The sequence below is a fragment of the Pinus tabuliformis genome, chromosome 9, assembly GCF_031772625.1.
Source record: "Pinus tabuliformis cultivar Carrire ecotype Pingquan chromosome 9, CPIR1, whole genome shotgun sequence".
In the NCBI taxonomy this organism is placed as follows: Eukaryota; Viridiplantae; Streptophyta; class Pinopsida; order Pinales; family Pinaceae; genus Pinus; species Pinus tabuliformis.
The window spans coordinates 293,626,161-293,639,931 of NC_142307.1; the positions used below are offsets into that span (position 1 = coordinate 293,626,161).

At 39.4% G+C, this 13,771-nt stretch overlaps 1 protein-coding gene across 4 annotated transcripts in view; it reads left to right on the plus strand.

Annotated features, from left to right (window-relative positions):
- LOC149148342 (uncharacterized) overlaps positions 1-13,771 on the plus strand; it is a 176,516-nt gene that overhangs the window by 102,950 nt on the left and 59,795 nt on the right. For 3 of the 4 annotated variants that reach the window (XM_089441519.1, XM_089441520.1, XM_089441521.1), the window contains one exon: positions 4,404-4,567. The exons of the other annotated variant lie outside the window; for it this stretch is intronic. In XM_089441519.1, the coding sequence (XP_089297645.1) occupies positions 4,407-4,567 (161 nt within the window). In that variant the 5' untranslated portion in view covers positions 4,404-4,406. The remainder of the gene's footprint in view (positions 1-4,403; positions 4,568-13,771) is intronic. 4 annotated transcript variants of the gene reach the window in all.

Below are 13,771 nucleotides of genomic sequence, written 5' to 3' on the forward strand. Positions count from 1 at the left end.
AGGAAGAAGGAAACAACTCTCAAAGCAAGCAAGGAGAAAGCCCGCCCCAACAAATCCACAGTTATGAGGATTTGAATACCGCAGAAAATAAATCTTCATTTAACAGCAAAGCAGATCTCCTAAACCAAACTTCTCCGACCATAGATCGCGAAGCTAAGACACCAATGTCCCAAGAACCAGAAGAGATGAAGGAGATGCAAGACAAAGGAAATTGGAAGACCGTAGAGAAAAGAAAAAAACTACAACACCAATCTCGCCAAGAAAGACGAGGAGCCAGACAAGTAAAAACTAAGAAAATTGTAGGTCCGATAGACCAATTTGGTCTCAGTGGACGTCAACCACCATCATCATCATCATCATCATCATATATATCATTATCTCGTGTTATACCTATCACTGTCTCACTGAATATATAGATCAATGTTTCATGTTGTATTTATTACTGTCTTACTGTGTATTTAGATCACTGTCCATACATCATATTGCGAGCCACAAGAGCTACAAGATGCGAGCCATATCATAGATGGAAGCCATAACAAAATTTTTACATACCATAACATAAGGTATGTGAGCCATAAATGCATTGGAACCATAACATGAAATATCCAAACATCAACATAGATGTGAGCCATAACAACAGTACATGCTAATCACTGTAATACGAGCCACCGTGATAGCGAGCTGCTGTGCCCTTGTAATATGCGAGCCTTAGCTAGACTATATGAACCACAAAGAAATTGATGCAAGTACAGTTGAACATCCAAGTCACTAAGCGAGCCACAGTTGAATTGGAAGACTTAGAAAGACAAAATGCCGATCATAGAGTGTAATGCGGACCATAGTGATGCGAACCTTAGAATACTAATGCAACCTACAACACATTGATACGAACCACAGAGTACACATAATTGAGCAAATAGAACAAATGCGAACAACTACAGAAATGCGAGCAAATGGAACATACGAACCGCAGAGAAATGTACGTGATGCTTGTGTGTCAAATGAGGCTTAGCGATGGGGAATTTATAGTCGATTGATCATATGAAGGGATACGTCCCTTGTGTGAGCCAACTTTGATGATTTGGAGGGAAACCTCAAATTCAGTTTCTTCATTATTAAACATATTTTTCCAAAATAATTTCTTTCCCAAATTGTTATTAAATTAATAATGATAATTTTCTTTTATCCAATTGAATTTTCCTTTTGACCAATATAAATCATCTATAGGCTTTCCTTTGGGTCTTTAGGTTGTTCTTGGGGCAGTAGGGTTTCTCATGGGAAATTCATCCCATAGCTGTCCCAATTTTCAGCATGAAAGTGTCTTTTTCCTGCAGGAAATGATTGTAACTTTATTTCATAGGAGTAAAATTACATGAGACAGATGCTAAACGATTGATAATAAAACTTGTCTCTGACCATTTATATGACACAATGTTAATTTTAGTTAACAATGGTTTGTTATATGCTTAGCACAATTACTTCAATGTTCCTTTAGCAGCCCGATGACAATTTGCAATAGCAATTACATTAACCATTAATCACATTGGTAGTAAAAGTAGATAGAACATGAAACAATATGCAGAAGACAAGCCCAGACAAGAGGACACCAGATTTGGCAGATGCCAGGGAAAAACCCGAATGTGGGTAAAACCCTTTGATCAACTCTTCTTATTATTATATCAAAATGTTCAGCAGAGAGAGAGTACACAAGTCAAATTGACTTGCTAAATTCAAAGTCAAAACAACCCTGTCAAAATCTGCAGTCAACTGCAGTCAAATAAATTATAACCAGAAAGTCAAATATGGTCATTGCAGTTGTCAAATCTGCCTCCAAAATAGTCCAGTCAAACTCAGTCAAAGGAGAGAGAAAAACTGCTGTAATTTTCTGCAGTCATAATTGCAGTCAACCCTGAAGTCAGCACTGCTCAAAGTGCCTAGATTCCCTCGATTTCTGTGCGCAGAAATGCGGCCTAAAAAGACGGAAATGATCCTCCAAAAATCACAGTCAAAGCTGGTCAACGAACTCCTGGTCAACACTGGTCAAACTTGGTCTGCTTCCTGAAATTGTCGGCCCTGCAACTTTGCCCAGAAATTCGTCTTTCTTGTGCCACACGTGTGTGAGAGAGAGAATTCCCAAAGTTGTACGAACCAATGAGAGGAGGTGCATGAGTGATGATGATGCCAAATGAGGTGAAAGGTCACTTGCATTTATATAAGTCGTTTAGGGTGAAGAGTCATGTCCATTGGGCTTCATGAGCCGACATGATGATGTGGCTGACCTGAACAATTTGCACGTGTGGGCATAAATTCAAAATCACACTTCTGCTTGTCCAAATGAGATGATCTTTATATCAATTTTGGCCCTCTCGAAAAGAGGAATTTAATGCAATCATCATCTCCATCAAATGAGCTGTTCCAAGGTGGAACTTGGCCCTAGTTGCCAATTTTAACACAAAGTATTCTGGGACTGGTATCAAAAACATGATCTACAATGATCAAAATCTGTCTCAGGCCTTTTCCATACCAAAATGTGTCCTGTGGGAGGTATCATCAAAAAGTCTTACAGGCTATCCTGCATTGCATATTCAAAGCTTCAAAGTGAGATTTCATTACTCTTGAACGACAACAGTATAGAAGGTTCATAGAAAAGAGTCCCCATAAACAGTAAAACGGAAAGATAATCTAACAACAGACTATGAAAATACATCAAGGTGTAGACAACCTATGGTTTGAATAGAAAGAGGCATGTGGATATTCCGAACAGTGGCCATCCTTACCCTCCAGGATATTCCATTCTCCTTGAGCTAGAAGGATAACCTTACTTTGATAATCTGTTTTTGCATGGTTCCTTTCTCTGAAGATGTGATTGTAGGAAATTGATGCGAATATATTCTAGTGTTTTGAAAGTGCTATGATCTTAAATTGATAAAGCAAAAATAGGCCTTTAGTTGATCTTGATTTCATAAAGCCCAAGCGTTGCTGAAGCCTGTCACATACATGTAATGATCTTAGACTAGCTTCCCATGGCTTGTAGTTGCCAGAAATAGAAAGTGCTTCAGTGTTTACTATATTATTTAAGGAAATTTGTTCTCTAGTACTTGTAAATTGGTGCTTGTAACTTCATTGCACCCTTTTTTTGTTGTTTTGGCAGTTTCTAGAAACATTCACTTAAACTAGTTTTAAATTATTTTACTTGTAATGACCTAAGTCACAGGACACGTCCTACAAGGTCTTGTGTCCCGTATTTTACGTGTCAGACACGAAAACGGCCCTAAAATGTGTCGAAAACGTTTTTCATCGTGTCCTGTAAAATGTAAAACATATTCGCCGATTTTCGTCGTGTCCTGCATCTGGAAAGCGCATATTCCGTTGATAGAAAACATTGCCTGCATAAGTTGCAATTTTTTTTGAAAGAAACAAATAATTTTTGAGTGGGGCAGCGTAATGATCAAGTCTAGGCCCTAGTATTGATATGCTATTCATGGTAATGTTAAATTCTTAAAGTAAAAGTGACATTCTCCTTAATCTTCATTTTCATCCTTTTACTTAAATTTTTAACATTACCATGAAATGACTCATGATGTTTTGAGAGTGGTTCCGGCCTCATTGGATTTCATATGGAGAAAGTAGAATTTTAGATTTCATTCAAAATGCAGTAGACTTATCAATTTTTCAGGATTTCAGGATTGGGAAATTGTAATGTTTCCAGGTGACACCACCTGCTCGGGCTACCCCTGCCACCAGTAGAGGACATGGTCTACCTCCTATAGCTCCTACTTCTAGTTCTTCAGCTTCTAGAGCATAGCAAACTCCACTACCAACTCCACCAACACCAACATCTACATCTAGAGGGAAAGGGAAAGCTGTGGCATTTTCTCGCAAGAGGGGCAGAGGAAATCAATAGGATTAGACTTAGTTATTTTCTTATGTGCTTGTAAGTTGTACATGAACAATGAACATTGAATATTCAAGAATCAAGACCAAGCATATCACATTCTAATTTCTAAATAGTAAATTTTGATTCTATTTATTTTTTTAAAGTGAATTATGAACTTTGAGAAGTAATTATATTTTAATTTGATTAGATAAGCTGCAACCTGCAATTTAATATGGATAAAAAACTATATTTTGGTATATATATATATATATATAAAACGTGTCCCCCGTGTCCTGTTTCCAGGTCGCTACGTTTCGTATTGAATACTCGTATTTACGTGTCCTTCGTGTCTCGTGTCCTCGTGTCATGTGACTTAGGTAATGACTAATTAGATTCAAAATTTCAGAGGTTCATAATCAGCAATATTTGATTGCTGGTCATGTTGTGGTGAGCAGAATTTTAAGGACTACTTTTGTCTGGCCACATATTACTTGCATGGCGCTTTCAACCTCTTCTTTTGACGCAGGATATGTGGAATCTTTTATTGGAAGCTATGAAAAGGCCATTGTTACATGTGAAGAATGAATTGCAGCATCAATATGCTCGGAATTCAATGGTTATCAGCTTGGCAGCTGCTCCAGAGGTCTTTTTTGAAGCTAGGAGACTTTTACACAAGTGGTTCCTACAAATGTACGTGTCCTATTATTTTTGCTATTTATTTGTTCCTTGCTTTTGGTATTTTTGTTCTTTTTTCAGCATTATGCAGTTATGAAGTGCACTCCATTAAGGTTTTAGTACATGCAGACTAACTGCAGAAAGACAGAATACAATATGAACTGTAAAAAATCAAACCACAGTGCCCTGTTTGGATCATTGTAACTAAGTGCTAAAACTTCCAAGTTTTCCAGGTAAGGATGGCCCGATTTACCATGGTATATCTCTATCAGGTCTATTCTTCCACTATTTTAGTATTATGCAGCTGTGAATTCCACTTCAATAAGGCTTTAGTACATGGCAGATTAATTGCAGAAGGAAAAGTAATATATGAACCATTAAAATTAAACTACAGTACCTTGGTTGGATCATTGTAGCCAACTGCCAAAATTCGTGTTTCCCAGGAAAGGGTGGCACTACGTTCCATTCTATCTCTCTATAGGACTCAATATTCCATTGGTTCAGCATTAGGCAGCCATGAAGTGCATTCCAATAATGCTTTAGTACATGGAGTGTTGAACTAGGTTGTCATTGATGTCAATATGGCAATATTCTGGATACTAGAGGATGACATGAAGCCAAGGGGATGCAGAGCAGATTCATGAAGAGACAGGAGCAAAGGCCATCAAGATAGCCGAGCCATATATATATATATATATATATATATAGAAACAGACATATATACAAGGAGGTGGTCTTTGAAAGACACTGCCAAGCCAGAGGAGCGGATGGAGACGAGAGGAGCAGACAGAGCCACCAAGCTATCGGAGAGCCATGACAAAGCAAGAGGAACGCTGCCTGTAATATATATGCCAAAACAGGCATATCGGAGCCAAAGAAGAGGAGACAGAGCATATCGGAGCCGAGAGGATCGAAGGAGTGTCAGAGCAAGAGGAGCCATCGGAGGAGCTATCGGAGCAAACAGAGCCAAGAGGTGCAGACTAAGCAAGAGGAACCACATGTGTATATGTCATATCGGAGCCAAAGAGGAGGAGCTACAGGATCAAATAGAGCAAGCGGAACAGAGCATATATATATGCCATATATATGCCAAAAAAAAAGAGGAGCAAATGGAACAGAGCAGATGGAGCCATATCGGAGGAGCTATCGTAGCGAGAGGAGGACCGAGCAGAAGCATTGTTCTTGAAAGCTTTTCCATCTGTGTATAGGAGTTAATGGTGTTCTGCTAATATATATCTATGCATGTATCGGATAGCTTAATCCACTGTGTATTGAAAGTGTTGGAGCGCTTATTTTCTGCATGATATGTGATTGAAGCCTTGGGAGTCATTTCCTTTTTATCCCGGCGTATACAGACTCCTTAAATCATTTTACAAGTGCTATATCGAATATCTCTGTTTATACAGAGAATTCAAAATATTTCCCCTTAGGTGGGACAGTGGCGGAATTGAAAGAATATTAATTTTGGTCCAGACCCATATTGGGTCCGGAAACCAAATATCGCATCGGAGGAGAGGCCTTAGAACAACTGAAGTGAAAGCTCCGAATTAACGGAGCCGAAATATTATGAAGCCAGTATAGAGTAGATTGGGTCCAGAAAGGGCCTTCAGCAGTGCAAAGTTCCGACTTCCGGAGCCGAGTCCCTTATCAAGTGGAGTGTAAAATCATATCGGGTCCGCAGAACTCTTGTATCGCATCGGAGCAGCGGAGGTAGCGATCGCCGAAATCATCTGGAGCCGAAATTATATTTGGAGCAACCTAAAGGAGATCGGGTCCGCAAGCCATCAAGACTCGCTGATAAGGAATCCGCCGATATGACGGATCCGAATTCAGTTTAGGAAGAAATATAAGGAGGCATCGGGTCCGCGTTACATCGGAGGAATGGGTCTATTGTTTACAGTGAACGCCGATGTTCATCGGACCCGAAACAATATTAAAGGGAGTCTAAAGCCATATCGGGTCCGCACCTCGTTGGAGGTCTGAGCTTAAGAGTTATTGCGATTGCCGAAATCCGGACCCGCCGATAATTGTAAAGGCGGGTGCATAATAATTGAAGTCCGACATTTGAATTAAAGCGGGGGTTTATAATGTTTTCCGTGTGTTATATGATACATGGCTGCGGGGTTAAGGTATATATTAAAACCTGTGCGATGGTTGATAAAGCCTGTGTGATGGTTGATTAATGGCTCGGGTGGTGGCTTTCGATGGTTTATAAAACGCTCGGGTGGTGGCTTCCGATGGGTGATTAAAAGTGCCGATAAAAAGGTGGCTCCGATTCTAAAGTGTGGAGGCGAAAATACTGTGAGGAACAGTCCCGATAGTGCGGGAGACCAAATCATGGCGATTATGATTATGATAAGGACGTGGTTGTCCGTTAAATAATGCCATCGCTGTGTATGCCCACAATCATTGGCAAAGCAGCGCTGTTACAAGTTTTTTGAATTTGTGTACTCTACGGATGACTCGATCCTTGCCCATTGATTCAACGTGTCCTGTGAAAACGAATGGATAGAGGAAGCTACAGTGAGGAAGCTGAAGCAGACGAGAAGGAAGCCGAAGAGCCAACGAGAAAGAGGAAACGAATGGACAAAGACAGGAATGCATAAAACAGAAAACAGGGGACTGCATGTGGCGGTTGTTGTTGCAAACAAACTAGAATATGAGGTGGGAGAAGCAGCAGAGGTGGTGGAGCATTGTTTGAATTTGCTAGTGAACACTGTTGCGGCTGTTGAACATTGTTGGAGCTGTTGTGGGGGTGAAGAACCAGAGTGTGAGGTAGTAAAAGCAGCGGAGGTTGCAGAAGCAGCTGAGGTTATAGAGGCAGCAGCAGCAGAAAGGCTATTGGAGACAATGCGTGTGCAGTGTGCAGAGCTGTGAAGACTCATCCATAAGAAGACATGGTTGTCATTGATACTGTAGTTTGGAGACTACAGTGAAGCTGTAAATAGACAGAACTTAGCAGAGAAGAGTTCTGAGAGCAGAAGGATTGGAGTCCTTGGGGTTGGAGCCTTAAAAGTGAGAAGGATAGGAGTCCTTGAGGCTGGTGTCTCAGAAGCAAGAAATATTGGGGCTGGTGCCTCAGAAGTATGGAAGGATTGAAGTCCTAGGGAGTTGGTGCTCTAAGTCCAAGATTGGTGTCTTGGCAAAATAGAGTTGGTGCTCTGGAGGTTGGAGCCTCACCAAAGTCCAAGTTGGAGCTTGGCAATTGATTGCAACCATCTAAATATTGTATCTATTTTATTGCACAGTTTATATTAATAAAAGCTTTTATTCCTGTTGTTCATCTTGTGTTCTGAATATATATGTTTTAACTGGTAAAACAATAGTGGGAAAAAGAAATACTGATTCACCCCCCCTCTCAGTATTTCCAACATGCAGACTAAGTGAAGGCAGAATAATTTATGAACCATAAAATTGTGCCTTGGTAGGATTATTGTAGCTAAGTGCTTTAACTTCAAGCTCCCCAGGCATGGACGACTCTCTGTTCCATGCTATGCCTGTACAGGTTCATTCTTCCATTATGTTGTTTTGGTCTTATTTCTAGAATATCTCCATAGGCATTTATTTTATTGTCTTTGTACCACCATTTTAGGCATGCATGTGTAGGATACGTCTGGACGACTCTCTGTTCCATGCTATCCCTGTACAGGTTCATTCTTCCATTATGTTGTTTTGGACTTATTTCTAGAATATCTCCATAGGCATTTATTTTATTGTCTTTGTACCACCATTTTAGGAATGCATGTGTAGGATACGTCAATAAAAATTTATTTGTCTTATTACATTTGTTTTAGATATCATATTAGTCTTTCAATCTGCATATGACTTTCATCATGCACTTTAAATGGGGCAAGCACGGTTGCCAAACTAAATATCCTACCAAAACTAACAGTCCAATATATTTGCTTTAGTGTTCTGAAGTGTCCTTTCTTAGTCTTTGTTAGTTTGTTATAAGGCTAATCAAATGAAATACTCCATATTTTGTAAATACTCTCTTGGAGCTATCATGGGAAGGCAAAATGTATCGTAATTCCATTAGAAGACTTGTAAATTGAAACAATATGTCATGGCATCCTGCATCCTACTCATTTATTCAACTAGGGAGAATCCTTTTAGAAACTTTTTAGGTTATCTTTTCCTCTTTGTACTGTGTGTCACACTCTGTACTCAATGCTTTTTCAACGTAATATCAAAGACAGGTTTAGTTTAGTCGAATAATTAGTCTGGATCAAAATTTTCGTATCAATATTGAATACTGCAAGCAGAGGTAAACCTTCTTTAAAGAGTTTCAAGATATAGACGGAGCCACAATAGATGCAGCATAATATCAGAGGATTGTGAACAAGTTGATGCTAGTAGGTTTTACTTTTAAAAACTCCAAATTATGATGTTTTTGTTAAATAGAGCAGTGTTGTAAAAATCTCCTATTTCTCTTGATTATTCCAAATTTTCAGGAGTTATTCAGGTTGCTGGTTTTTCTTAGTTTTTCGGGTTGAAGTTTATGTTTGCTAAGTTTTGCCGATTTTTTACCAATTTTTCCTGATTTTGCCGACTTCCTGAGTTGATGACACCTGCCAGTTTTTTGTTAATGCCATGTTTCCCTTCACTGGAATAAAGATTTATTTGTGATAATGGAATGCAAGGAGAAGAAGTTGACCTCAGGCCATGATGAAATTAGTCAGTGGGAGGCTAGAGATTGTGCAGCTCTTGCATAATTTAAGTGATGAAGGTGTTTTTACATATGAGCATGTAACCACTTAAGAAGACCAGGATTGCTTGACCAGCATGTGAATCATAATATGTAACTATCAGATTATACCTGAGGAAGAAGCTTTTCAGATGAAAATGTAGAGCATGGTTGACCGCTTTACCCTAAAAGGAGCAAAGGTTTTGTGTGGATCAGATGTTTTAGATGAATCTAGAGATGCCTATAGCTACTCTTTTAGCAGGAGGGAACAATAGAACAGAGGAAAAGTAAATGCAATGGTCTCTGGCACAACAATAGAAAAAAAAAAAATACAATAGAAGAAAGAATGCCCAAAATTGATTTTTGAACTAAAAAGAAGACATTGAAGCTAATTTAATTTCTTGAAGTAACCAAGTCAAATCGTTTACATCACTGAGGCTTACAAATTTAAGCTTTTTAAGGTGCTCATAATTGGGTTAGGGACTACTTAACATGAGAGGCATTGGCTTGTCAATGGTCACATATAATGCAATTTTAATATATAGAACTATAATCCTTGGAGATGACATTAAAAATGAAATAGGTGGGTGAAAATTGTTTCATTAGATATGCTTAATGGTGAGTACAAGTGGATGCATAATGTATTGTGTTTGAACAAAATCTAGCAACCCACATGATGTGAAGTCTCAAGCAATAGGGATCTAGTTTCATGCAACTTGGGAAGGTACCCACTGTCACCTAAGTAGCTCTTTCTCTCCTTTTAGGTTGTCTGTCCTCCAACACAGGGGGTGTATTTCTAGCTTAGGCTATGGAGTGGGGCTCTTAGGTTATATAAGATGAGTAAGGCTTAACAAAATGTATGGTTGTTGTAGTATAGGAAATGGGATAAGGACTAGATAGGAAAATGAAGGAAAAGAACAAGGAATGGCAAGATATGAAAGGAAACCGGTGCCTATCGAGTCATAAAGTACAACTGAATGCTAGTTTTTGTAGCGTCGGAGGTGTTCTAGTCTCGAAACTTTGTGGAGGGTGAAACACAAGAGCTCTCCGAAACCCAAAAATCGTTTATGGAAATTCCACCTAGAGATGGCTCAATTAAATTAATTGACCATAATTAAAAATTTCTCAAATCTAACTTAGGAAAAATGGTTAATTAATAGTAATTAATTGAGAAAGGTGTGAATTATCTAGAAACTCACATGGATCAACTTGGAGATGATCTTAGCCATCGATTAAGTTTTAATCTTGGCCATTGGAGTCTCAACAAGAGATTATAAGAAGAAGTCGATGGGTAGATGGAGAACACACTAGTGTAAATACTCAGTGGTTTGGGCAGTTCGATTTTCTGGTCAGGGAAGTTAGTTGGAGAAGTCGAGCCAGTAGATCAAATAGCAGGTGGCAGAAGAGGTCAACATTATCTGGAGGAAAGATTTCCAGTTTCGGAGAAACAGAAAGATGAGGCCGAAATTTATCTCCCTCAAGAAGGCAATTTGACTTGGCTGAAGGGAAGGTCATTTTCAATTGCAGAGGTCGGGAATATTGTCTAGAGTGTCAGAGAAGCATTTTTCCAGTCAGCAGCAGGCAAGACAACTTGATTGGCAGCAATTCCGGGCTGAGCGTGTGAGGGTTTGTGTAGAGGTGAAGCAGGGCCTGTGCAAAGGGTTTAGACGACTTGCTTTTCAGAGGCAGTCATGTTGAGAAACATAGAGGCAGTAGACTAGATTATTTTTCTTCTTGATAATTGCTTGTGATGTGTTTTTACTTAACTTAATTAGTGTCTCTTTCACTTGATTATAATTAGTGCTCTTATCATCAAACAACTACCAAAATCATAAAGACCAATGAGACAAGTGGACACAAGATATAGGGTATCAACCAGGGCCAAAACCTCTCCTCTTGAGGGGAAAACACACAAGAATTCTTCTCCTATAGAACTTCAAATGAGGAATTCCAAGACCTATGATCCTTGACCAGAAACCCCTCCAGTACCAAGGCAAACTCCTTTGAAGAACTTTCTTCTAGCAAAGTCAACCCAAGTCAATCCAGCTTCACAACTGCTGCAACTCTCTGTTTCAACCTCAACTTCAGATCTGCAACTCGGACTGCAATTTTCGACTACTGTAGAAACCCTAGTTTCTACACGTGTGGAAGAATAAGGTGTTTTACCCTCTTTTTCTCCTTCACTAGGGATGGCTTCTTCTCCTAGGGAACTCAACTTGCAATGGAGACTTCTTGAGACAAATCTCGGCTTCCCTGTGTCGCTGTAATTCAGTACTTCTGCAGCAGAAGGTAGCCCTAAATATTTCGCATGTGTGAGGTGAATGACCCAAAAACAATCCTTAAAACCTTCGCTTTCCTCTTCCTTAGATTCTCCTTCCTTCGCTAGGTCTCCTTTTCTCTTCTTGTGCTTCTACGAACTTGATTGATGTCCTTTGCAAATGAGGTCGAGCCCTATATATATAATTCTTGTTGCATCTTCTAGGCTGACATGACACTGTTCTTAGGCCGACTTGTCTCTTGTGAAGGCCGACTTATTGTTTGCACATTGATTAGGTCTTGGAGGGACTTTGACTCTATTTTTGACTCAAATAATTTTTCTCTACAATATGCAACATGCCCAAAAGTGTCTTCCATACATGACAATGATTCAATTGATTTTTAGACTAAATGACAAGCCCTAGAGGCACTCAATGGGTGCTTGACCTAAAAATAAGTTTCCCTTGAGCATGAAACCCATCCCTCAATAATGACAGTAATAAATTTGTTTTTCTCATTACAACAAATACATAAAATTATGATTACATGTCATTATGAAGACAAAACCTAGTTACATATTTCAAGAAGTCAGGGGTCGAGATTGCTGGAGTAAGGGTAAAATTTCCCTCAGTATGTTTGCCAGTTTTTCTCTTGGATAAATCGCCAATTTGGCGACATTTTATTGTACTCAAAATTTCTGCTGCAAATAAAAAAAATACAAACCCTCAACAACTGCCTTTGGTTTTCCGGCATTGGGTTTTTTTGGGGACTTTTGTCCAAAAACAACGGTGTCATAATTTTTTTGTGTGTGCTAGTATTTCTCAGTCTTGGAAAATGTAATTAGTTTTGGTCTTCATTTTTCCACAGAAAAAAGCGAACGTTCTATTAAAAATAGAGTGTTACAAAGCAAATGTTGAGCATTTCGGAAAGAGTTGTTTTTCACCTTATAACGGAGAAAAGAAAGTCACAACTGGTTGACAATACATGCATTCGAAGTATCTGCTCACCAGTCTCATCATAACAAACAAAATGACCCTTCCTGTCCATGCACACCTCCCGGGATCCAAAAGAGGATAAACACGCAGAGGAGATATGAAAAAAAAACAGATGCTGAGAGTCCAAAAGATTAGCGAGGCAAACAGCGTCCTCAGAGAATCCACAGTAAGCACTAGAAGGATTCTCGAACTCAAGAAAAAACGTTGAGATTACACAGCGGCCCGGGCCTCCTTTTTAAAGGAAAACAGCCCAGGAGACCTGAAGAAGTTCTTCAAAAAATGTAGCAAAAACAAAATGAAACAGTTTCAAACTATGTACAAAACACAATAACAGTTTTCTGTTAAACAAAATCTTAAACAAAAATGGGCTGTTCGAGTGGTCGAATCACCCCATTTTCTTCCTCCAAAACTGTCCACGACCCCATATCTTGTTCAACACCCTCTTTAGAAAGGCGATCAGCTTCATAGTTCCTTTCCCTGTAGATATGGCAAAGAGAAATCTCCGTGAAACGACATTTAAGACGAGAAGCTTCTTTAAGCAGAGGAAGCAAGATGAAATTTCTGCAATGTTGAGTCCCATTAAACCATTTCACAATGTTCATTGAATCCCCAAAAATCTGGACTTCTCTCACATTCCTAAGGATAAGCCAACAAAGAAGGAAGTGTAAGGCTTTCAATTCAGCAAAATTATTGGAACCCTGGCCAAGACCAACAGATGCTTTAACAATCTTTTCCTTTGATAAATGAATAATCAAGCCAGCCCCGCAGCGTCCATTAATGTCAGAGGCCCCGTCAAAATAAGCCCACGGAATTGAATATCTAATAGATTCTTGACGAACAGCTCTGGTAGTAGGAGGAGCTTGCGGAACATGGATACTATCATAAATAGCAACGCCTTCAACCTCTAGTCTTCCAATCGGGAAGACAAAATCCTTAAAAATGACCTGATTCCTAGCAAGCCATGTCCCCCAAGTTATGAGAAGCGGAATGGATCTCTCTCTGTCATTTGTAGCTTCATTCCACCACCTTTGCCAAGCTTCCAACAACCCTTGCCCTTCCCATCTAAAAGGAATTTTGAGCAACCTTAACATTTCGGCCCAGGACCAATCTTTGAAGAAAATCCCAAGTAGGAACTTTCTGTAGCAGGACACACCAGAAGAACAGTCTTGTTTTAGCTGGCCCTTTTAACTTCCAAAGTGGTTCAACCCACCAAGACGGATTCTCCCATCCATTTTGAGACATCAACCATTTATACCCCATCTTTGGAGAGTAAAGCCCATT